Raw genomic sequence first — 24,938 nt, forward strand, 5'->3', positions numbered from 1 at the left:
TATATTTTAAAAGTATTTCATATTTAAAACTTTAAGAAGATGAAAACAAGATAACATTTACTTGCTACCTTTAACTCAATTCTTTTTGTAAACACCACAAAACAGCACCTATTTGTGTATAACAGGTTTTAAGGACCTTGTGGTAGCACAACCGGCACCGATTAAGCTCATTTTGAAGAACATAGCTCTGTTTTATTTCACTCATTACAGAGCTAGTTTCTCATCTGCCAATAGCAAAAACAACAAACTGAACAGACCTCCTTACTTTAGTTAAATCAAGGTCATGTCTGTCTATTTTGCCAACATTTCGTATAAGCCTTTTTTTAATGGTTAAAGATTAACTGATTCTACTGTCAGCTCTTCTCCACAAAATAAACAGTTTCCAGCTGTTTTATGGTCTTGAATAAAGGTCTATCTGGACAAAATGAATTCCTCTATATTAAAAGGGCATGTTGTCTGACCCCTTTAAGGCAGGTTAATCCTAGTTTCAGTGTTACATCATATAGTAGCAAAAGTATGGATCTGAAAACTTTTTTCAACCAGGATTACAGACTTTAAAACTGCATCCCCAGCAGCTCTGTTCTGAGTTTTAATGTCTTTTTACACCACAGTTCCACCCTACGCTGTGAGCACACGCTTTTTGCTGCATTTGCATTTCTTTCCAACAGCATTTGCATTGAAAACACCGCTGGCTGCAGATACGATTGCAATCTGATGCTGTTGTTCGTGATTATGTTTCAAAGGAGATTTCACTGTTTGAGCTTGAAATAACTAAGTGAAAGCTGTCCTAAAAAACCCCTTCGTTTAGTTATCACCTTCAATACCAATACTGAGTCGCACCACATTTAAAGAGGATTAAAAAACAGGCAAAATAGATCAAGCAATATTAATTCAATGCATTCACTACATATACAAATGGCTTAAAACGGCAATAAAAATGGATTACATAAGCTGCTGAAATGCTTCTATACCCATCACTAGTTTTTCTCTCTAATCCTAATACGTAAAAACCTCCCGTCACTAAAACTCAAATTGGTGGTGTTTTGGCACCCTCTAGTGGAAACACAGGGGCTGCGGAACTTACTTTTCACTTCTCACAGGTTCCTCCTCAAGCTTGACCCTTTTCACTTCACTGTTACACGAGGGGACGCAGCTCTCGAGATCCGTGTTCGTGGGATCTGTTCCGAGACCCGTTTCACCTGGAGCTGCGGCACCATTGATGATATTTCCCATTTCATCTTCTTTGCTATCCTGCATTGTCCCCTTTAGTTCCTCAGCCTCTGTAGCTTCCTCGGCGGCTGTCCTGAAAAATGCAGAAATTAACAGACTCAAGCTCCCTAAAATTTTAAGCGCCCCCTTGCACATAAGCTGAGAAACATTCAAAATGCAAAAAAAAATGAGCACAGGAAACATTTTATCCACCCATCCATTTCCGAATTGCCTCACCCAGTTCAGGGTCGCAGGGGAGCCGGAGCCTATCCTGGCAAACAAAGGGCACAAGACAGGAGACACCCTGGACGGGGAAGACAATCCATCACTGGACTCACACAGACAGGCACACACTCACACCGAGGACCAATTTTCCCAGAAGCCAATTAACGTTTGGACTGTGGGAGGAAAGCAGAGCACTTGGAGGAAACCCAAGTATGTGAGAACATACAGACTCCACACAGATGGCGCTCCAGGTCCAGAACTGAACCCAGGGCCCCACACAGCACTGCGAGGCATTCATGCGAACCACTGCACCACCATGCCGCTCCACTGGAAATACTTGTTACGTCTATTTCTTCTCAATCTATCACTTTACAACAGTAACACAGACACAGAGTGAGAGGAGGCTGGAAGAGTGCAAATGGAAGTAGATCCTAAGCCCACTCTGTGCCAGAAAGCCCAGGGATTTTCCTGGTGGTTGTGTGTTAACCATGAGGCCAGTATCAGTTCTCCATCAGAATGCCTGCGCTTTACACTTCAAGCTTCAAGATGGCAAGACAATAGTCCTTTCTTAGAGACTGTATGTATCTGTTAATTTCTTCTGTGCTTGTGAACAGGATGTTGCAAAAGTGATTTGGGCTGACTGATCATTTCAACATTTCAACATTTCAACATTTATGAGAGGTACACTATAAAGTTATATCAAATTCTAAGTTGAAATCATAATCATAATTAAGATCACACACAGAATGTATGAAAAATATAGTATGAGCAGTAATAAAATAATATTTTTATAAAGCATCATCTAATTATTATCAGGGCATAGACACAATCAGTTGCAATGCAGAACAATTCCATTACAGTCCTGTGCAGCGTCATCATCCATCCAGTTTCCTCTGCTTTTTAGATGTTGAGTTATTGAAAACACAACTGATGTTATGACATGTTTTATAAAGACATCCCAGGGCTGTACTGTGATTGAAACCAAGGCTTCATAATCAAATTCTGAAAAAGATTTGGCTTCTATCATAAAAAACATGAATTTACTATACTGCTGCCTCAGTAGCAAATTATGCCAAGCCTAATCATCTGGCCTTGAGCAGCAATATTTTTTTCAACTTCTGAATCTTGAAGCTTTTAATCACATTGGCGAGTTTGGTCATGGGTTACTATTAATGCTGGAGATTCGAGCAATTCTCTTTAGAATCACTGGCAAACAAGTCACTTAAAATTATTGTTGGCTCCTGACAGTATTAGTATGAAATCTGGTTATAAAATGTCAAATGTACAGCGACATCCGGACACTATACAATTTCAGCCTTGTGGGCTTTTGAACCAATAACTATCAAGAGTTTGATTTAAGACCTTTCAAAAGAAATATCACAAACTTTAATTATCGGCAAATTATTATGAGTTTGTGTGCCTTATTTAACATACTCTGTTCTTTTTTTCCTCTTTTGACAATACTTCTCTTAACTTTCAAATCATGTAGTTTTTATTTTAATTTGGAAGCTACAACCCTCTTACAATCTTATTACAACACTTTTTACAATATGTAAAGGCCAACTGTTAACCAACTTGCACAAGCTACTTGTGCCCAATAGTGCCTAGTAGGCTGAGTTAGCATCGTTAGCATGGACCGATGAAACTGAAAACTGATCTGCCTGCTGCTGCATCACAAATCAAGAATGCTCTCGACAACCCAAACTTGCCAAACCCAACCACTGTCTGAGAGCTCTCTCTCAGGGGATCACAGTCTTTGCCCATAATGCAGATTCTGAAGAGCTCTGGAATGCAACCAACTTCTTGAGATTCCCATAGGCGGTAAAGCAAAAAGAAAATGTTTCCTTCCATGGCCGTACCCATTGTGATTTACTGCCATGAGTTCATGGCCTTGCTGAGCTTCAGTGGCACTTTCCACTGGGGCTACAACTTCCTCGTCCTCATGGGTGAACTCGGTTTTCTCTGGGAGGTCCTCCTGCAGTTCTTCTACGTGGTGTTCACAGTGCACATCCTGTCCAGCACCACCGTCTAATGTCTCAGCTTCTGGCACAGCATCGTCTGCTTTCTTGCTGTGTCAAGATAACGATTGGGAAAAGTCCTGTTCAGCACTTGGAAACCAAAACACAACGCATAACCCAATGACTATCAAATCTTTAAAAAAATTATGAATATTAAATATATTAATTCTTATTTGATTATTAATAATTACATGGATAATATGATCAGATTTAAAGAGATAAGATATTTAAATTTTTAAGATAGAAAAAACAATTATATTTAGATAATAGACAACATTTAGGGTTTTACTGCTCTTTTTCTAAGAAGGAAACACTGATAATAAAGTAGTAAAAAAACATGACAACTGCACTCACAGATACGAAAAACATCTAAATAGCATCTTAGATATGAACATATAAAGTGTATGAAATTATCATCTTTATTGAGCCACCACTAAAACTTTCAAATGAAAAGCAAACACAGAATATGTATTTTAAAAGGTGCAGCCTGTGTATAGAAAGGTTTATAAAAAATAAGATCACCAAGCGCAAAACATAGCAGAAACAAACACAGGCCAGTAGCTGCCTGACCTTCCACTGATGCAGAAGGCTGACCTTTCCATGCTGTTGGAAAACTAGACAATTTGCTTGTATTTAGAGGCACTCAATATAATGTGGCTGGTCTAAAACTAAAAACACACAAACTAAATTTGAGACCTGAACAGCTCTGTCTGAAAAAGTGTTCAACCCTTAAGTTTAAGGCTAAGATGTTCTTTCAAGTAATAAAACATCTGAATATCAAACAATTTGAAAGATGCTTCAAATTTGGAACTTCAGAGGTAATTCTTAGCTGCAAAGGAAGTCAGAACAGACAGGTGTACAAATCAAATTCTCCCTCTGATTGAACTGCTGGCCTGGCTGCCACACCACACTGTATATGAAGCATACACGACAGAGCATGACCAGAGATATGTCAACTACTGTATGTACTACAATTGCACTCGTGATAAACAATAGCACAAGTATTTATATCTTATATAACTACGACTACATACACACCCACATTAGTGATTTCCTGTGATCTCCTTCCATTGCAATTCTGCTGCCCAAACAATTCGCCACTGATAGAGTGAACTTGTGCCTTTCAGTTCCATCATATTTGCAAGCATGAGGCCTACAGTACATGCTCCTCCTTACATTTGTTACGTTTACACAATAGGTCAGCGGATTTGTTTTGAGCCCTATATGTCCTCTGGGGACTAGAAAGTCCAATCAGTAGAAAACGTCTATGAACTCTAAATCTGGGGAAGGACTCCAAAGTCAAGTCAAAAGACAGTAGACTGCAGACCCGAGGCAGACACCGGCAAGAGTCTGTCTCCCAAAGAGCCACATGAGAACTGTGTGCCACAAAAAGAAACAGAATCAGAGTCAACTTCAAGGTACACACCAGGTAAAGCTTTCTTTTTAGTGAATAAAAACATATAGTTGTTTTTATAAGTATAACTACACAGAAATTAAATTCCATTTAGTTTTTTTTTTCCATTGAACTAAACAGTTTGTAAGTTTTCATTGTGTTCAAGGGGGTTTCCTCCCACAGTCCCAAGATATACTGGTAGGTTAACTGGCTTCTGGGAAAATGGCCCTGGTGTGTGTGTCTGCCCTGTTATTGACTGGTGTCCCGACCACAGTGTATCCTGCCTTAGGCCAACTGCTTGACAGAACAGATTCCTGCTACTCTCGCAAACCTGATTTGGATAAAGCATTAGAAAATGGATAGATGAATAATATATGCATACCTTTTATTTAAAAAATAATTTGAACACCTCATTATATCAGAATGTTCATTATGGGTATATGCTAATATAGCCTAGGTGCTGAGAGACCTTCTGAGGGATAAACGAATTGAAAGCTTAAATAATAGGAGTCACAGAGACGGAGGCAGGTAAACACGCTCAGGAGCGGAATTTATTGTCGCGGTGTCAGAACTGATTTTGACAGAGCTACTTATACACTCAGTATGTGTGAAAAGTTATTATTTGCGTGTAATAAAGCCGCCCAGTCTTGTGTCACCTGTGAGACTTTACGGAAAGTCCATAATAATTATATATATATAAAAAAAAGATTTCAAACCTGTCATACAAAAACGTGATTGACGCTGAGCTTGTGCTTTTACCTGGAGTACCATGTTAATGCAAACAACTGTTTGCATTTTAACTACACCAAAGTAAAGTATTTGTTCAGTTTCACAAAAACAGGCTTATTTCTACGTGAAAAGATCGCTTTGGAGATTTGTAATGGCCAAGTTCGTAAGGGAACTGCAGCTATTTAACAACATCTTAATGTTCTGATTAACATGACCTACATAGCGGTTCACAGTTTCGATTGTAATAAAACAAAGGGCCATATTTAAACTTTCCAAGTTTTCAAATGAACGATAAAAATGTACTAAGTTCGATGCAAACTTAAAACGCAGCTGCCAAAACGCCAGTAAAAATTAAATCCTTAAGAAAGCGCTAAGGGGGCAGATAGACCGCATGCCAACTCAAGAGACACTTACCATGTCTGTAAAATCAGGCCCATATTGAAACTGTGCACGGTGCCAATTCACCAAGTCAAAAAAGAAACAGAAACTTCGTTCACACATTTAAAAGGCACTTAGAACATTTTGAATTCTAAACAAGTTGGACGAAATACAGCCTACATAGAGACAATCTAGCGCACTCGCACCACATCTGCAGGGTAACTCAAGTTTTACTTTGGAATGAAAATATTTTTAAAAAAGCACGGAACTTTTTTTTTATTGCAAAGTAGTCATTTTCTTAGCAGCATCTTTCAAGATGTCTATTAAGGCGGACATACCGTATGTTGAAATGTGTGTTTGCCTCGGAAAGTACAGTATTTAATCCATCTTTGAAATGTGAACAAAATAATTTCCGGGGATTTTCATAACACACTAACCTCTTGTCATGCTGTCCGCTTAGGTTTCTGGACATCGTAGTTAAGCTTAGCCCACAGGAACTACAGTTCCTCATACATAGGTACATTTTCTAATATATTCCCCTGGAAACCAAGGAAGATGAAAATATGGTTCCGCAATATGCAAAGCAAGCTTGGGCTTTGATCGTCTTGATCGTTAAAATTAAAAAATGCATGCTGTGAACCCAGGCTGTACAGAGACTTCAACATCCAGATTTTTCTGTTCTTGTTGTTTGCAATACTGATACTGTTCTATGTATATACTGACGAAAATGCTGAGTGTACAGAGTAATAGGGGGGTCCATGGTGAGTGGACATGAGAAGGTAGTTGGGGCACATTGCTCTTTGGGTGTGTCTGTTCTTTTCCTTATGGTGTGCCCTGCCATCTGACAGAGCAGTGAGCTAACACTAGCCATTTTAATAAATGTGCCAATTCTACATTAGAGAAACAATTCTGTCTCCTCAATTGTTTCAGCCCACCTGGACACTTTTAAGTGTAACCAAACTAACTGGTATCCCTGGCCCTTCTGATGAAAGAAGCAGAATCCTGAGCAAGATGGGATGTCTGAACCCATATTTAAAGATGCTCAAAGTATATAGAACATTTTTCAGGTTACCAAAATCACTTCATAAAAAGCCTGAGCTTAACAATTTCACACTGTAATACCTCTTGTTGTGAAAAGAGGAAGTCTGTTTTAAACCTGGAAACATAACAGAAGGTACAGAAGACTTCACTCAAGTTAGATTATTCTTTAGGCATTGGAATTAATACCCATGCACTCACAAAAGACACTATGGGATTTCCAATGCCCAAAGCATAGACAGTACTTCACCTAAAATACAGAGCTATGCTGGCATATATTTTGGTCTGTAACTTCTTTTCCAAAGAAAAAATACCACTCTTGACAACATAAATAGTTCTACTTTCAATATACAATATAATATATAAGCAATAACTTGTTTTTTTTTTGTCAGAAGACTTCTATCTAGGAAGGCAATTGACAAGGGAAAACCTTGCTTAGTCAAACTGGGAAAGACTGCAGTGTTTGAATGAGCTTTGGTTTAATTTACATGGCTAGGGCCCTATTTTAGAAACAGAATGGGAAGTGTGAGATCAATTTTTTACTGGTCGTATAAACACTTTAAAAATAAGAGACATCCCACACAACAGCTTTACAACAGCTTTATTTGCTGTTATGAGTAAAGAGTACACTTTTTTATCAAAGCTAATTATTTTACTTTGTCTCCTATTGCAAACCTAGCAGTTTTTTTTATTTATCTATTACTATAAAGAAGCCTGGTACCTACAATACTGGACTGTTTTTTTAATGGTTGACTACAATCTTAATAATTGCATTCCTGTGTAAATTATATCTCCAGGTTATGAATGTTGGGTATTTATTTAACATATCACACAGCATGAACAAATGAACATACAGTGCATGAACCCACATTAGTCTTCTTCTTCTTTTTCACAGCCTTAGTCCCAGACTGTCCTGGGGTCAGCTGCTTTGGTTGCTCTTCTCCATTTGTCTCTGTCGAGCACATCTTCCTCACTCACTTCACATACCTCCATATCTTTTCTCACACAATCTATCCATCTCTTTCTAGGCCTGCCTCTTCCTCTGTTACCTTCCACCTCAAATTCCATTACCCTCTTTGTTACTTCCTCAACGTCCCTCCTCATGATATGTCCATACCACCGTAACCTCGCTTCTCGCATCTTCTCAACCACATCCACCACCCTACATCGTCTACGGATTTCTTCATTTCTGATCTTATCCTTCATTGAAATCTGCAGAATCCATCTCAACATCCTCATTTCAGTTCTTCTCATCAAGTTCTCTTCCCTCTTTCCAACTGCCAAGCATTCAGCTCCATATAGTAATACAGGTCTAATCACAGTCTTGTACATTTTGCACTTTAACTTTCTGGGAATTTTCCTGTCACAGATTATTCCAGTTATTTCTCTCCACTTGTTCCATCCAGCTTTCACTCTTTGTTTTACTGCCTCCAGTGTTTCTCCTCCCTTTACCAGTTTTGATCCAAGGTATTTAAAGTCATCAACTTGTTTCAGTTTTCCTCCATTTGTCTCCTCAACATTGGTCATAGTATCTCCTCTTCTCTCCATTACCATTATTTCAGATTTTTCTGCATTCATTTTCAGTCCACCCTTTTCCAGACTCCTCTGCCATTTGAACACTTTCTCCTGTAGTTCTACTTCTGAGTCTGCCATCAGTGCCACATCATCAGCAAAGATGAGTTCCCAAGGCACTTCTGTTCTTACCTCCTCTGTCAGTGTGTCAATAATGTTTATGAAAAGGAAAGGACTTAGTGCTGATCCTTGGTGTACTCCAACTGTGATTTCAAACTCTTTTGTCTCTCCCTGTTGTGTTATCATCTTTGTAGTTGTATCTCTATAGGTTGCTTGAACTAACTTCACCATGCTTTCTGGTACTCCTTTCTTCCTCAAGCACCAATACACCACCTCTCTGGGCACACGGTCATATGCCTTCTCCAAGTCCAGAAAGGCCACATACAGCTTTTTCCCTTTCTCTAGTGTCTTCTCCTGTAACTGTCTCATCACAAAAATGGCATCTGTTGTGCTTTTCCCCGCTGAGAATCCAAATTGTGAGTTGTGGATCCTGATTATCTTCCTGAGTCTCTTGTCCAGAATTTTTTCCAGGATTTTCAATCCATGTTCCAGAAGTTTTATTCCTCTATAGTTTTTACACTCCATTGGGTCTCCTTTCTCCTTGTAGATGGTAACCATACTGCTTTTTGTCCATTCTTCTGGAATTCTCTCTTCCTTTGCAATATTGTTTAGCAATCTCGTCAGCCACTGAATCCCCTCTTCATCGAGGTTCTTAAAGTGTTCTGCTGCTATTCCTGATGGTCCAGTTGCTTTGCCCACTTTCATCTCTTTGATAGCTTCTGTCACTTCCTTTACTGAAATTTCTTGGATTGGTCCACACACTACGTCTGCCTCCACTAGGTTCTCCCTCTCATTTTCTACATTTAACAGATTTTTGAAGTACTCCAGCCATCTTTGCTTGATCTGTTCTTGTTTAATCAAGACTCTGCCTTCTCCATCCTTGAGTACCGCCACCCGGATAATGAACCCACATTAGTGAAAGGTAAATTTCACTGTGACCACCCTGTACTCTCTTACCCCTTCCACCTGCCCCTCTCCATCTGAATATCTTAAATTCAAGCTGCACCTTATATGTAGTGGATCTGATATGAGTGTCAGTAAAGAATTGACAATAGAGTATTGATATCAATTGCATTCAAGTCTTAATATGTTTTATGTAATAGATTTAGGTTTCTACCTGAATGCTTACAATCTTTATTTCCCATCTGAGTTTATCAGACAGACAGGCTGGGAAACAAAATCAAAATCACATGAATTCTATTTGGAACCTCATGTTTTTCAATCAATAAACCCGATTAATGTGGTTATAATTTAAAAGGCAACGAGGCCTGGTGCATCTAAGATTGTATTAGAAACTACAGGGGAAAAGTATACACACCATTGTTTTACAACTAATTATATTTGACAAAATCAACTACCTAGCTTTTCAATAACGGTATTGTGTTACAAAGCAACAATCCCTAATTAAATAGTAAAGAATTTCAATAATTAATAATTAATTGGTAATAAAATAAAATACATTATTACTTCAAAATATGCAAATGCTGAAAATGCAGGCGATGCACAAAACAAATATTCTGTATACAATTGTATATAAATGTAATTTGATCATAAAATCAAATATAATTTTTAATATATATTGATGTATATATGTTAGAGAAAGTGATATATGTACTGTATATACAGTGTATATATATTATGGGTACATAGTAAGAATATTATACCTTTACTTTATACAGTTAAAAAATATACAATGCATTTTTCAACAATAAAGTATGAGACTACCTTTCCTCCAAATAAAATATGTACAGTAAGTGTAGCATATGACATGCCATTGGAACACACACCTCCTGCTTGGTGTGAAGGAAAAACACATACCATTTTGTCTCTGAATTGTTTGAGCCAGTTTCTTCTTTCTCTTCACAGTGGTCTGGACAGTCTCTGTAGTTCCTGTCATCCTTATACGGAGTCTCCACTAGAACTCCCTTACTTGAGGAACCTCTTGTCTGTTCTTGAAGCAACCCTTTGCTCTCATCCACACTGCAAGACCCGGCCTGACAGCAGTTCCCCATTTTCTGAAAGAGCTTTTATTTGTCCCTTGTAGTTCCTCTTCATTTAATGGTGTTTAAAACATCAGCAGGAAAAGTAGCACGGACATCACCTCACACCAAGCTCTTCTCGTTCTGAGTAAAGACAGATCATGGCCTGGTTAGGAAAGAGTCTGTAAAATGAAAGAAAAATACCAGATATAACGGAGGGGAATGCCTACAAGGAGAGGAGTGGGTAGCAGTGAGTGCAAGAGAATCCATGCAACTTTCTAAATTAGCCACCCTCTTCTACCCCCTTGTTAATGTTAACAGTAAAATTATGACCCACTTGCAAGATCAATTCACTGATTCTGGGAAATGTATCTATGCTTAGACACAGACTTTAGTAGTGACAAGGCTGCTCCTCCAAAGGTGAAAAAGATAGAAATTTGGGCAATCCCTCCTTTAAAGTTCTCTTTCTGAGTTTCTCAATAAAAGTAATAAACAACTATTACAAAAATAATGTTGGAAAACCTAGTTATGGGAAATTAGGTCAGTTTATTGCAACACACAATGAAAATAGTACTATTCTTTAATTTGTTCTTAAACACTGCAGCTATCTTCATTATGAAATAAGTTTATGTGTTTATGTGTTTGCATTTGTTTGGACATGTTACCTTATTTAAGTGGGTATAAACATAAAAATAATAAATCACAGCTGTAATTTAGAATATTGCATTTAACTTCGGTGACCTCCCCTAAATATGTGCAACAATGACAAATTAGGTTTAATAGTAGGATTGTAGAATACCAAGAACAGAAGTATCTTTAAAACAGTTTACAGAACTCACAGTGTGAGCTCCCATCATAACGTACCAAACTGTCTCACAGACATGTATGACAAATATAACCAACAACAAAACGTTTACACACGAACGTTTCTTGGTGTTAAATTGTTAGCAAGCGTGCCGATCAAAATCAAACACATGTTCGAACACCGGCAGGTCATTATCTAATATTGTTTACATATTATATTTAAATTGTTGACATGCGTGGCTACCGATTTCAGATACCATTACATTCCCGCAACACGACACACATCAATAACCCTTATACGTGTTCTGAGTCAATATTATACTTTTACTGTATGATTTGTCGATAGAAAAAGTTATAATCTCACGTGAGTCATGGCATTTGTCAAGGATTTCTTTCTGTGCTTTGTAACACCCTACAGTACGTTACAGGTTATTTTAATAAATCCCTTCCACTGCACTGTGCCTACTTACTGTAACTTAAAAGTGAGCACGGTCTGTGCTGAAAATCGGGCCTTTCTGGCACTGCCCATTTCAAAACATAATTTCTTTAAGCTCGTGTTTAGGATCCAATCACAGTAATAAGTCCTTAAGAAATTTCTTCAATAGGAGCAGTAATATAATCAGATTTTAAGCGTCGCCTATGCTGTTCACAAAAGCAAAATATAATCAAATTGATACGCCTTTTTTAGACATTACTTCACACAATGACTGGATTTCTTCAAAGACCTGTCTTTTTTACACTTCTAAGTAGACTTTCAGCTTAACATAATTATTCTTAAAAAACGATTACGACAGCAGATTGCACTGGTAAAAAGAGTCCTGAAATACCTGAAATGAACTGTTTCTTTATGAGTGCTGTTCGTCCTGAAGCGGATCACCAGGAAGTACATCAGCATTTAGATATCTAGTTTCACTTCTGTTATTACCCGCTTTAATTTCAGGCTATTTAACTGTGGTCCCAGACCGTGATGAGCTAACCACATGTCCAAAAACAAGTTACCCTTTCATTCGTAACTTATAATGTGTATTATAATATCTTTTTGAGCAGTTCGCAAAACAACTCTCAATGTAGTGAATTGATTAGTATTTGATTTTTATAACCCTATTTTGAACAGACATGGAGGAGCTATCCCCTATTTTCGGAATGTCGCTCAAATGTCATAGGCGATACAACTTGACGCACGTAACCCGGAGGGTGTGCATTCTCGCGTGGACCAAACAAAATCTCTTCTTTCAGCTGTTCGTGATACGTCTTAGTCCTAAACTCCCAAGACCTGATGAGTTTAAGTATAACTGTCCTCTATTCTGGCATCTGCTATGATTTGTTTCCCATTACAAAGTGGTCGTCAGTGAACGCAGCAGATCCGTGAAGTTGGCCCCCCTCTACAACGAAGCTGAACGCAGCAGCCAGGCAAACAGATAAGGAACACAGATGCGCTACACAATATTCGTAATGCACACGGAGCTGTTGATCAACCTGTTGCTTTTATGCTAACAGTATGACGTACTCCTCTTGCCCTGCACTGAAGGGCAGATTCCGTGTTTTTGAAAAGTTTAAATTGTCATAGATGTCATCAATTAACCTCCTAGATCATGCAGAGTAGATCGTGTTAAATGAATAATGTTGCAAAAATGTCACGGCCTGGAAAACACAGGTCTCATAATTTTCTTATGGATTGGAGATTGAACTCCTCAGAACGAAATCTTGGGGGCACTACTGAATAAGGAAAACAAAACAAAGTCTTTACCATATTTTAAAAAGGATCGCCAACCACTTGAGAGTTTGAACAAATCTGCAAAGAAGAGGCAAAAATTGCAGTTGATGGTGTACAACATTGGTAGACTTACCCAAAAAGACACCCAATGGTCCCTCACCGAAAATTGAACTCAGGAGACTATTTCTCTTTTTTCCCTTTAGTTTTTGCTGACATTTACTGTAACTTGTCTTACACTTATACGTCTTCATTCGATTCAAACATCTTTGATCAAATGACTAAAGATTTCAAAGTTTTTTGTAACGTCCTAAAATGGGATAACACCATAACAAGGGTCAAAATACTTTCGTAAATGAGACATTGTAGATTAAGAGCTCTCATATAAAAACGAAACATTACCCAATACAATATTGTATTGACTACAGTGTGACTGGTACTAAGGCAACCCATCAGACAAAGTGCCAAACACACTCAAGGCCTGTGTAATTACAGATATAGGAACCATTATTTAATTTTAAGTAAGTCCGATAAACTTTGGTACATTTATCCAATCAATTTTTCTAGGTTTTCAAATTCTTTTCACAATGTTTAAGCATTCATTTTTCTCTTGGGGGTTGTGTGTTACAATGTGTAAATAAAAGTAAAATAAATTAGGATTTATTGTGTCTTGATTTCATGCTGTTAGGCCACGACATGTTATCAGAAAGGGTATATGAACTTTCTATAGGCACTGCGTATGGTACACTTTATTGCTACTGAGCAGAAAATCTCATCCGACAAGGGTATAGAAATGTTTTAGATAACAAAGACTGCTCCTTTCAATTTTGTAGCACAACATCACATTACACACAATGCTGCATGTAAGTCCCAGGTGGGTTTACAACTATATGAAGAAGTTGGGGGAGAAAACTGCAACCAATGTGAAATTCCTCATTTTAGTTGTTTTGCTAGTGCAGACCATCCACTGAGTGCCATATGATTGAACAAGAATGCAGAAATCCTTCCAGATTTCTTGCTTTCCCCTGGATTAGTTCTGATGACACCAGTGGATCCCCAGAACCCTTTAAGAGAATCTTTCACCAGCTGTGACAGATGGTCCCTAGGGTTGAGCTGTCAGGAGACAGAAACACTGCCATTAAAGGCTGTTGATATCAGTCACATTTTCAACAATACCATAAAGTGTCATAAACACATGACAGTGATGCACTCAATATATTGCAACAAAGACATGGAAGCACTACAAATGAAATTTCTCCTGTAGTTTTGTGCCTTTACACAGATTTTCACAGCGAGTTTGCTTTTCATAGAAACAAAACTGTGATCAACTTATAAAACAGCTGCTTCAAGTCCATGTTAATAGTTTAATTGACTGGCATGTTGGAATGTGAACATGGGAAGTAATTATTGGGAAATATAGCCAGTTGGTATAGCCATCTGAACACATACTGTATACCGTATAAGGTGTATCAGTGCCTCACTGGTGACTGGAGAGATTTGTAGATGGTGATAGAAACACCTTGTGAAAGTCTGTATATTGTTGTGTTTGTAACAAAGAAACTGGAATACAGCCAAGATACTTTCTCAGATTCAGTTTGAAAAAGATAAGTCTTTTTCATGTCCCTGATATATCTTTTGTTTGGCTTGTGTGAAGAATCAAAAACTTTAATAAAGCCAGGATCCATCCTAAATCTTATATAAAATCTGCTAAATGTGCAAAGGTCCATAAAACCACACTACCACAAATGGGGATCTTCCACTGGATAGTCCACTGAATACTCCAGCCAAGAAAACCTACCTTGAATATCTGAAATTCCAGCAACAGTAACTTATGAAGGAATAAGTTTTAAGAATGATCCTTTGGAAATGTTTATTTGAAGTTTATCAAATTCATGTTTTCAATAATATCCTGCATTATTTAAAACATTTATGACAAACATTTCCTATGATACACTCAATTATGATTCCAAGATATCTAGATGGAACACCAATTAAATTTGTTCTACACACTGTAGCAGTGGCTACAAATGAATAAAAGGCACAAAAAAGTCTCTTTTTAGATAATTCAACTATTCTTCAATGATTGAAGCCTCACCAGGAGTTGATTGATTTGTTTAATTGGATAATTGGTCCTATCATATGTAATACCTGTGCGAGTCTAGGGGAGGAGCTTAGGGTTTTAAAAAGGCAGTTCCTCTTAGGGTAAAGAAAAAAGAGGAGAGAGCGGAAGGAAGAAATCAGTAGAAGTCAACTAGCCAGAGAAACCTGGAAGACTGCCTGAGCCACAGCAACATCTGCCGACAGACAAAAAACAGTATTCCAGACTGTGCCATAGTTGTGCAAAGCACGAACTGTTCTAATTGTTTTGGAAAAAGACTCCTATTGCCCTACTTGTTTCATGGTTGTTTTGAATATTGGATAATACTGTGTTTCTTTGTAATAAAATCAGTTTTGCCTTCTGAATTCATCCTGCCAAAATGTATAAACTTAAAGAAATACTTTTCATAAGCCAGCTTACCCCAAAATCCTTATTGGCTGTAAACAAATTTGGGCAGTAGTTATCAAGTCGGATTGTTACAATGTGCTAAAATGTTTATAGTCAAAATAGAATACAGTAGAAAGGGGAGCCTTAGGTATCTTAATTAAGACTTCGTTAAAGAGTTTTACATCAACAACAGCCTGTGATGAAAACAAACGTTTGATGTAAGTGGGCCTCAGTGCAAAGCTATAAATGCGTTTCTTTGAAACAATGCCTGTGCTAGGTGCTTCCCAGCTGATGTAGGTGATGCAGCAGCTCTTCTGGAAGTCCCAGTTCCTCAACTAAATCCGCACAGCTCTTTACTAGCTGTGCCAGGGTCTGTTCTGCTGTGCTAGAAGGCGCTGAAGAAAGAAGGCCGCAACTCTTCCGTGTGCCAGAGTCTCCCTGCTGCTCCCCAGTCCCGCTGCAGCCAGTGTCGCCAAAACTGTCACTACACCCAGACTTGGGCTGGCCCATACCCATGTCCTCAATGATTTCTGTGATGTCCCCGACGTTGGCGGGCTGCTCAACCATGCTCAGCCCCTCCAGCATGGACTCCTCCTGCTTTATCACGGACTGGAGCAGCTGGCGCACTGAGGTCAGCCTGTTAGGGTCCGAGGGTTTCAGCTGGCACCACCACTGCAGGGCGCTGCACAAATAGACAAGCAAGGAATCGTGTCACAGCAGTGCAGCTTCGGAAGGAGTTACACACACTGTATGTATAAGGGGTATGATCGGCTTAATAAACTTCGTACTTCTTTTACAAAAAAAACACGCAAAATGTACCTAATGTCACCCAATAAATTAATATGGAAATACACAAAAGATTGGTTCATTTTTGGTGTTTTTCTTGATCTTTTCTTTCTTATGCGTAGGTTAGTAATTAAAAACCCCACACTAAAAAAAAAATCTATTTTTTTATTTGGAGTTGAGACATATTACAGAAAACGTTTTACTAAAATTATGATAATTACACAATTATAGATTTAAATGTACTCTCAGGCCCAGTGCAGATATAGTTCTAGAGAGGTTTATACATATCATTCAAAAGCATTTGGACCAAACACGGGTGATCTGTAAACAAGATCAAAACAACCAACAAAACGTTCACACACACAAGTTTCTTGGTGTTAAATTGTAAGCAAGCGTGCCGCGGTTGAAAACTGCAAAATCAGACACACGTCCGAACATCGGTAGGTTATTATCTAATATTGCTTACATATGATATTTAAATTGTTTACAGGCGTGGCTACTGATTTCAGATACCATTAAATTAAATGATAATTTCACGTGAATCATGGCATTTCTCAAGCCATCGAGAAACAGCCTACGTAACAGGTTATTTTAATAAATCCCTTGCACCGCACTGTGCTTAATTACTGTAACTTAAAAGTGGGCACGGTCTGTGCTGAGAATCGGGCCTTCCTGGCACTGCCCATTTCAAAACAATTTCTTTATAAGCTCGCGTTTTTTTACCTCATAACTCCTTTCAGCTGTCCAATAGCTACCATGCGTGTTGCTCCTTCTCTATAGCCAATATTGAAGCCACGCTGTAGGGAAGACCCTTTGCCAGTATCTACGCCATCGCGGTACCCGTCCTGGCAGGAACATACATAATATAAAAAAAAAAAAACAAATGCCGTAAAAGTACGCTTTAACACAGGCTGAATCAGCAGTTATGCGCCAATCAAGCGCCTCAGGGAACACAACCTATATAAAAAACATTTAATTAAAGAAGAAAGTTAAACATAGGACCATAAACCTGGAAATTAAGATTTCTAGCACTAAAAAAAGGTAAACAAACACAAAAACTACACTAATGAAGCATAATTCATCCTGTTGAATAGATTTGTCTCCAGGTCATAACAGTAAATTATCATTTGTTCTCAACTAACTTACAGTATCTGGTAAAATAAAGGAAAAAACACTACAACACAAACAACTAAGCATTTTTACGGCTGTTCCTTTAGTGTAACATACAATAAAGTAAAAGGTTAGTTGTTTTTATCTAAACCTAGGAAACAAGACGTTACCTTCACACGTTTCTCCATGTTACACTTCCATTCCTTCTGTTCAAGATTCAGATCGTCCACATCTTCATCAAATACATCTTCCCCACCGGATGGAATTGCCTTCACCCAAGCCATTGCTGTAATTTAAGATACTACACTGTTGCCAAACGATGTAAAGTGATGTTGTACCAATTCTACATCAAACGAAATCACACGTACTCCTCCTCATCATGTTTAGCGATTTCTGCTTTTTAGTGTGACGACATCAGTATGCGCAAGCTTTTGTCCCATCGATATCTTACGTGAACTAGATTGGTACCTTAACAGCACCCTGTCCTGTTCACTACGCCATCTTGCTGCAGACACCCTGCCCAATGTATCCTGCGTTAACAACTGCAGGAGTCGACTGAGCTGGAAGGGTAGCGCAGATCTTACACAAACCATAATGAAATCAAAGTACTAAAACATCTTAAGCTTATACAAATAAACTGGATACGTATAAATAACCCGTTAGTACTGTATGAAAGTGAATTACAGTAAGTACTGTTACCAAATAAGAGGTGAATTTAAACCAGAGCCACAGCAGCTCATCAGGCCAAAGCTTATCCAAGTTCCTGTAGTGTTAAGAAGATTAGACATCACTCCACAACTACAGGGATTGCCTCCCAGTAATGATAGTCCTCATTTATAGAGCTTGAAACAAATGGGGGTAAAACACCTCTCTCTAGAGGACAAGAGCAGTGTCTGCAGCATTTATTTGAACCCACAACCTGTCAGTCATAAGCCTGAAAGCGTATACTGTAGGTTACATCACCTCCCTACAGGTAACTTTACCTGCTTGAAAAGGTAAAAAACTGAGCGCAGTACTGTGTGAGATCTGTAGAGATGAGAGATCACAGATTGTGTCTAAAGAGGAGGCACAAGCTGTGATTGTCTTGAGTACGTGTTGAGGGGTGATCAGGGACAGTTCTGATTTTTGTGGATAGTTCATTCCACCACAGGGGGTTGAGGGTGGACAGTGAACAGTCTCTGGAAGAACCGATAAGGTGAGAATCTGGTGAAAAAGAAGGAACAGAGACAATGGGTTGTAAGGAGAAAAGAGACCTGAATTATTGATATTAAGAACATTTTAATTACAGATTTTCTATTTCTTCTCAATCCCGGTAACCCCAGGCTAGTAGCAGATTTTTGTTGGTTTTCAAAATACAATAGGTATGGGTGACTGTAGTACTTATTTCAAATTCAGTTCAATAAGCAAAATCATACAACAGAAAATGACAATTGTTCAAGCTATTTTTACACCAAAACTAGAATACAATGCTTAGGCATTCGGTTATTGCCTGTTATCATCGGCATTGTACTTGTTCAGCCAAGCCAGTTTGCTTTCTGAGGAATCCATTATTTGTAAAAAATACAAGTATTGTAGTGGAAAGAAATCAATCAACAATTCAGAATAGTACAATAACCAAATCAACACTTCAGAAGTTTTTGCAATACAGATTCTTGATACACAGGATGGGAGTTATGTGCTAATATCGTTGTTTAGTAAGCCGCTGAATGAATTCTGAATGAACTGAAGCCTGTTTAGTACCTTAGAAGGGACCCTAGTATATAAGGCATTACAATAGCCTATTCTGATTAAATTAAAGCATGGATTAGTATTTCAGAGTCAGATAGGTAGTGCATGGGTCCTACTAGAATTACATAGGTGGAAAAAAAACATGCCCTTGTGAAGTTGAGAGGTGCAAATTAAATAATAGTACAGGGTTTAAGTGACACTAAGGTTTATACCATCAAAGGTTTGATTTCAGTACCATCAGCAACATTACGAAGCTGATCTGGTAGTCTATGAGCATAACTTCAGTTTTGCCCCAGTTAATTTAAGAAAGTCTGTTGCATTTATAAAGTTATTTATAAAGTCAGACAGACATCTGTAAAGTGCAGAAGATGCCACAATAATATCTGATTTAGTCTGCAATTAGATTGGATAGTCTCAGAAGAGCAGTCAAACCCATGTTCATGATGATGAATTATCTGTCCAAGAGGCAACATTGTAAATAAGCAGTCTCATCACAGTACCCTGTGATGACATACAGTACACCCTGAGTATGTGGGACTGCATCAGATTTAAAACAAACAAGATCTGCAAATTAGGTAGTTTTAATAAAAGCCAAATAGAACCAAAGTCAAAGGAAGTACCAGTGGTCTCTAGATAATATTCCAAGCAATCCAGTAGGATACCATGATTGACAGTATAAAAAACTGAACGTACATCCAGAAGAAGAATATTAAATTACCTAGAGCCAGAAGCCATCAGCAAATAACTAGATAAACTTAACAATAAATGTCTTAGTGCTGTGTCATTGCCTAAACTCTGAAAACATTCAAACTTGTTTAATAAACTCAGAAAGGCTTCAAAGAGCTCATGCATCCATCTGGAAGGGATGCAAACCATCAGAGGGCACATACAGACACAAACACACACACTCACACAAGGGTGAAATTTTCCAGGAGCCAGTTAAACCAGAGCACCCCAAAGAACCCCATGCGAGCACAGGGAGAACATACTGTGGCACCGGATGGGAGGAGGAGCCAAAGGGGGAACTGGGGGCTACCGGCCAGCGCAGGTTGACCATCTGATGCGGTTGCATATTGTTGCGGGCTGTTGGGCTGCCATATAAATACTTATCCCCGGTTTACACCCTTTTATACCTGTAACCACTGTCACGCCTGACATCCCTCCCTAGAGGGCGCTCCACTACTCCTGTTATTGTTCTTGTGATTAACCTCCCCAGGTGTACCTTCTTAGGTGTTTTATTTAAAGATTAGCTCCTCCAGTCCTCGGGGCTCATCATTAGGGTAAGGATGTCGGGAGGCCCCGCCTGGCACCAGGAAAACCTACGTCCGCCTCCTGATAGGCCTCATCCCCGACACCTCCCGCTTCCTGAGCCCGGGGTCTGGAGGATCTCGCCCCGTCACCCTTGGACCTCCATGTTTTGTCTGTCCGTGTGTTCCCCCCTCCCAGGGACTTTAACCTTGTCATGTCCCAGGATGGACTCTCGGACTGTGCCCTGACCTGCCTTTGGACCCGTTTGGATTTGGATGCTGTTCTTTGTCTCCCCCGTTCACTGTCTCACGGACTGTCACTATTATTTTGTGCACTATTAAACCCCTGTGTGTTTCCTTTTTCCACGCCTCCTGTTTTCTCCGGCTCTTACCACATCGCATAGGGTCTACTACAAGACCTGACACAGATCTCAGTCCATGTCCGCGACAACCACCTCTACCTATGTACCTGTACCCCAGGTGGACCTAGTGTATTATACCCTGATTACACTGTCTTTGTCTCCCGTTGTCTTTGCTGCTGTGCCGGCAATAAAGAGCAGTTTGCATTCTAAAAGAGCCTGAATTCCTGTCTGCATCCTGTCCACCCAGTTTCACTACAATACAAACTCCACAGAGATAGCCCCAAGAATTAAGGTGCTTATCTATTGATAGATAAACAGGCTTTAGATCATCCAGAATTCATTCACTTTCTACTAAGAAAATGTATAAGCACATAACTCCCATCATGTGCTGTATAAAGTGAGGAGATGCTTGTGAACCACTGCGCCACAATGCCACCCTCAAACAGTTTAATATAGTAGATGCAAAAAGTGATTATAATTGAAATGCAACCACCAGTTTCAGATTTTTGCTGAATTGAGTCAAAGTAGTATTAATTGCATGTTTGTACAGCAATTAGGCCTACATTGTTTTTCATTTAAAGGTAGTCTACACTAAATAATCATCTTTTGCTAATGTCGACAGTTCTGACAATTATAATTTGTCATTTAACAATAATAATAACAATCATCATCATCATCAGTATTCTGGGACAATACGAGATGCTTCCTAAATTCTCTGCAGTTCAAATAAATATCATTCAGGGCATTTGTTTCATTACAGCTATATGTAGTTTACCATTAAGGTATTAAAAATACTGACAGTCATAAAGTGTCTTTATTATAGAACAATTTCCTCGGTCTTTGTAATATACATACAATACATGTTAATTTGGGGTTTGTGGGTAGGAGATCACCTTCCACAATCTGATGCGCCAACAGATGGCAGCAATACACTACAGCAGTTTAGCTGCCTGTTTTAAAGGTTGTGAGGTATTAAATAGCATGGATTTCAGGATCAATTTACTTGAACCTTTATTTGTTTCTTGTTGAATCTACCTTTCAATCAAGGTACCTACGTATAAGAAAAAGATCTATAATGCCTTTTAATGATCAGTAATGCAGGTAAATCTATACTTTTGCTCTTGTTCGAAGTATAATTGTCAAGCGAACAAATATTATATATTTGTTATATTTTGCTTGCAAATTTGATCTGTACTCCACATTTGCATTCTTCTACCTTTCCTAGGAGCTTTGAACCCAAAAGTGATACTTGCCTTAACAGTTTCACCTTTTCTTGAGGAAACCAATCTAGTCAAGGGACACAGTGTGTGTGAAATGCAAAAAGTCCATGTCAGGGAGTTTCTATATTTTGAAATCTAAATTCCAGAATTTTTTGTGTTAGTTTTTTCTGCATACAGACTCCAATAATCTATTACACGGTGAACAGCAATGCCCTGCTGACAGGGGATATATTATATACAGTAATTTGACTATTTCATAGTTATATCCTTTGCCATTTATACAGAATTTTGGGAGTTTCATACTACTAGGCTTATGTAGAAAATAAGGAAAATACTGGTTTAAGACTTGACATTGTTTTTTCTTTAAGGTTTGGGGTGAAATATGAGAAGAGCTGTAAATGATTTGCTACAGATTAGTAAAATACATTGAGAAGTTTCACATCAAGGCATTTAAAACCAGCCTGTAGTAATAATAATAATAATAATAATAATAATAATAATAATAATAATAAAAACTTTATTTTATATAGCACCTTTAAAGGCTTCTCAAAGCGCTTGTAGCAGCTACTAATTTCTACTAAGAAACTAAGCTAGCAGCAGCTATATACAGTATGGTGCCGTGTGAGCAGGTGTGATCCCATCACTGCTTCCGGTAGTAGGCAGAGAGGTGCTGGAACCACTGGGCAGGTAATGAGGCAGTGATGGGTAGATATAGGGTTAATCAAACCATATCCTCTCAGCTTTCTTTTTAATTTGATTGCATACTGTGTTCTCTCTGACTGCTCACCTCTTACCTTTACTGCAAGTTCGCCATCTGCTTTCCTTTCCGACCGTACAGGGAAACGCACTGCAAGCAGATGCTGTGCTCTTTCTCTACACCTGTCGTCAATTACAGTAGATCAATAAACCCGAGTTAACCTTCCAGGCCGCTGTTCCAGTCTCTCCTGCGCTCACTAAACCCTAAAAAGGGAGAACCGTTGCAAAACGTATCAGAAGGTGGCGCCAAAGGTGTACTTCTCCTTCTTTCCTGAGCTACTTGGGCACGTCTTTCGAAAATAAAGCTTCTGTTTTGCTTTAAGACTGCGAGCGTCCTGCTTTGATTTGTATCAGTTCTTCTAAGGCCCTCACACGTGCAGTTCTTTGTGTTAAAATCCGTTTCTTTTGCTTATATTATTATTTCATGTGGATTTTTGTATGAGGAAGTGAAACAGATTAAAGTCTCAATAAAAAAGTATAATTTCGATTTTTTTAAATGATAACCTCGAAGAATGCTTTATTTCAAGGACATCATCGGAAATCCCACAGAACAAATTATCTTGATTTGAGGATTTGGGGTTTCTCGAAATGATTACTGTACTTGATTTTGAACCTCGACGATTCCTTTTATCCGCACCCCTTACGCATTTCTAAATGAAAAGTTATGTTTTATTAAAATGCGGAAATGTAACCAATTTCACCCAATTCAACTAAGTCCCCACAAGACCCGTCTTATTATAATTAGCCTCATGGTTATTATAATAACAGGTATAAAACAAGGACAAGAATTAACTGCTGTGATCTAACGGCGTCGGGTTGGTGTAGACACCCGCAAATTTGCAGGCACGTAGGGGGACCACATTTTTAAATCTAATGCAGCATTGTCAGGGCATTTGAGACACTGTTATTTCTAAAAGCCATACTTATATTTGAATAGCTTTGAAACCAAAATTGGTTTTACATTTAAATGCATCTTCCAAACACAGCTCTTTAACAGTGCAACTATATACATTTTGTTAATGTACACGTGTGTGGGGGCTTCTATTACTGTACTGGGGGGGAGCTTTTTCGAAATGATCTTTTTTTAATACAGGAAACGGCGTCTTCTTACGAGTTTACTATTGTCAAAAATATTGGAATCCGTTTTCATCTAGTGCGGACTTTCATTCAGGAGGCGTATGGAGTAGTAGATATAGAATGAGACCCATAAATATCGAAAAAAAATAGCTTTTTTTTGCCCTTCTACAGGTTGTACTTTTTTATTTCGAAATCATTTGCAATTGTAAGTTTAAGGTAGTATTGTGCATGTACTGTAGTTTGACAAATTGACTAAGCCAGAACTATTTTGGGTTACATAAAAACTGTAGATGTTTGTACATGACAGCGTTTTGTCACAGGAATAGTGGCCACTCTGCAGGTACTTAGCTGACTACACCACCTAGCAATTTTAAAAGTGCTAACACCCTTCTCCACACAGAGACAGTCAGAGCCCCAGAGCCACCTGTGTTCCCACAATCCAGCACAATACAAGCACTTTGCAAATTGCAGTTTTATTCTAACGTGCTATTTGCAACCAGCATAAGGTATCACTTGTACACCGATCAAAAACAATACAATTTAACAACCCAGTCCCAAACAAACAGAAGACAAAGATCCCATAGAGCACTCCTTGAGGTAAGTACATTCCTTTATCTCTCAATCATGTTCCTGTATAAAAAGCTTCATCCCGGCGTTCCACCTTTTGCTACACAGAAGAAAGAAAGAAAACTCGGTGCTTAGTACTTTGGTTGTCTCTCTAGTTTCGTCTTGTCCCAATAGTCCCAAAAGATTTTCCACTGCCCCTCCTTTACGCAGCTGGCAGAGCAGCAGTCACAGGGCAAGGAGAGTGTGTTTTACCCCTGGCCTCCACTGTGCAGTATGTGCTCCAGGGCAGGGAGACCTTAAAGGAGGTGGAAAAAAGACATAAAACAGAAATAAAAATACCATATTTGGCAAAACCATTGCCCGTTATTTACAAAAACTGAGGTAAACATAGTGTCCAAGCCACCTTCCTACTCCCACTTTTGTCACCGAATGGCAGTTCATTACGTAACCTACGGCCTGTTTTTTTTCTGATTGGTAAAGGTAT

The 24,938-nt window shown here is 38.6% G+C and overlaps 2 protein-coding genes across 12 annotated transcripts in view; both read right to left on the reverse strand.

Annotated features, from left to right (window-relative positions):
• otulinb (OTU deubiquitinase with linear linkage specificity b) overlaps positions 1–12,823 on the reverse strand; it is a 28,039-nt gene extending 15,216 nt beyond the window's left edge. The window contains exons 1-4 of one of the 11 annotated variants that reach the window (XM_088643508.1): positions 12,588–12,823; positions 10,441–10,745; positions 3,294–3,503; positions 1,085–1,303 (exon numbers count right to left, since the gene is read on the reverse strand). In XM_088643508.1, coding sequence (XP_088499634.1) covers positions 1,085–1,303; positions 3,294–3,503; positions 10,441–10,634 — 623 coding nt within the window. In that variant the 5' untranslated portion in view covers positions 10,635–10,745; positions 12,588–12,823. Of the gene's footprint in view, positions 1–1,084; positions 1,304–3,293; positions 3,504–5,988; positions 6,019–6,290; positions 6,492–10,440; positions 10,784–12,232; positions 12,528–12,587 lie in introns of those variants that run through there. The other 10 variants (XM_088643509.1, XM_088643511.1, XM_088643510.1 and 7 more) reach the window with 10 other exon arrangements.
• Positions 12,824–14,960: 2,137 nt separating this feature from the next.
• Positions 14,961–17,951, reverse strand: LOC148657364 (protein YAE1 homolog). The gene is made up of 3 exons (XM_088643522.1): positions 17,668–17,951; positions 17,111–17,232; positions 14,961–16,283 (listed from the first exon to the last, which is right to left on the reverse strand). The coding sequence occupies exons 1-3, from the start codon at positions 17,779–17,781 to the stop codon at positions 15,875–15,877; spliced, it is 645 nt and encodes a 214-aa protein (XP_088499648.1). The 5' UTR covers positions 17,782–17,951; the 3' UTR covers positions 14,961–15,874.
• Between the last annotated feature and the right edge of the window lie 6,987 nt (positions 17,952–24,938).

The sequence above is a fragment of the Lepisosteus platostomus genome, chromosome 8, assembly GCF_059453375.1.
Source record: "Lepisosteus platostomus isolate fLepPlt1 chromosome 8, fLepPlt1.hap1, whole genome shotgun sequence".
NCBI lineage: Eukaryota > Metazoa > Chordata > Actinopteri > Semionotiformes > Lepisosteidae > Lepisosteus > Lepisosteus platostomus.

Coding starts and splice junctions, on each gene's coding strand:
- LOC148657364 (XM_088643522.1), bottom strand. CDS start 17,781: ATGGCTTGGGTGAAGGCAATTCCATCCGGTGGGGAAGATGTATTTGAT. Junction 17,233..17,667: donor ACATGGAGAAACGTGTGAAG/GTAACGTCTTGT, acceptor TGTTCCTGCCAG/GACGGGTACCGCGATGGCGT. Junction 16,284..17,110: donor CAGCTGAAAGGAGTTATGAG/GTAAAAAAACGC, acceptor CTATTTGTGCAG/CGCCCTGCAGTGGTGGTGCC.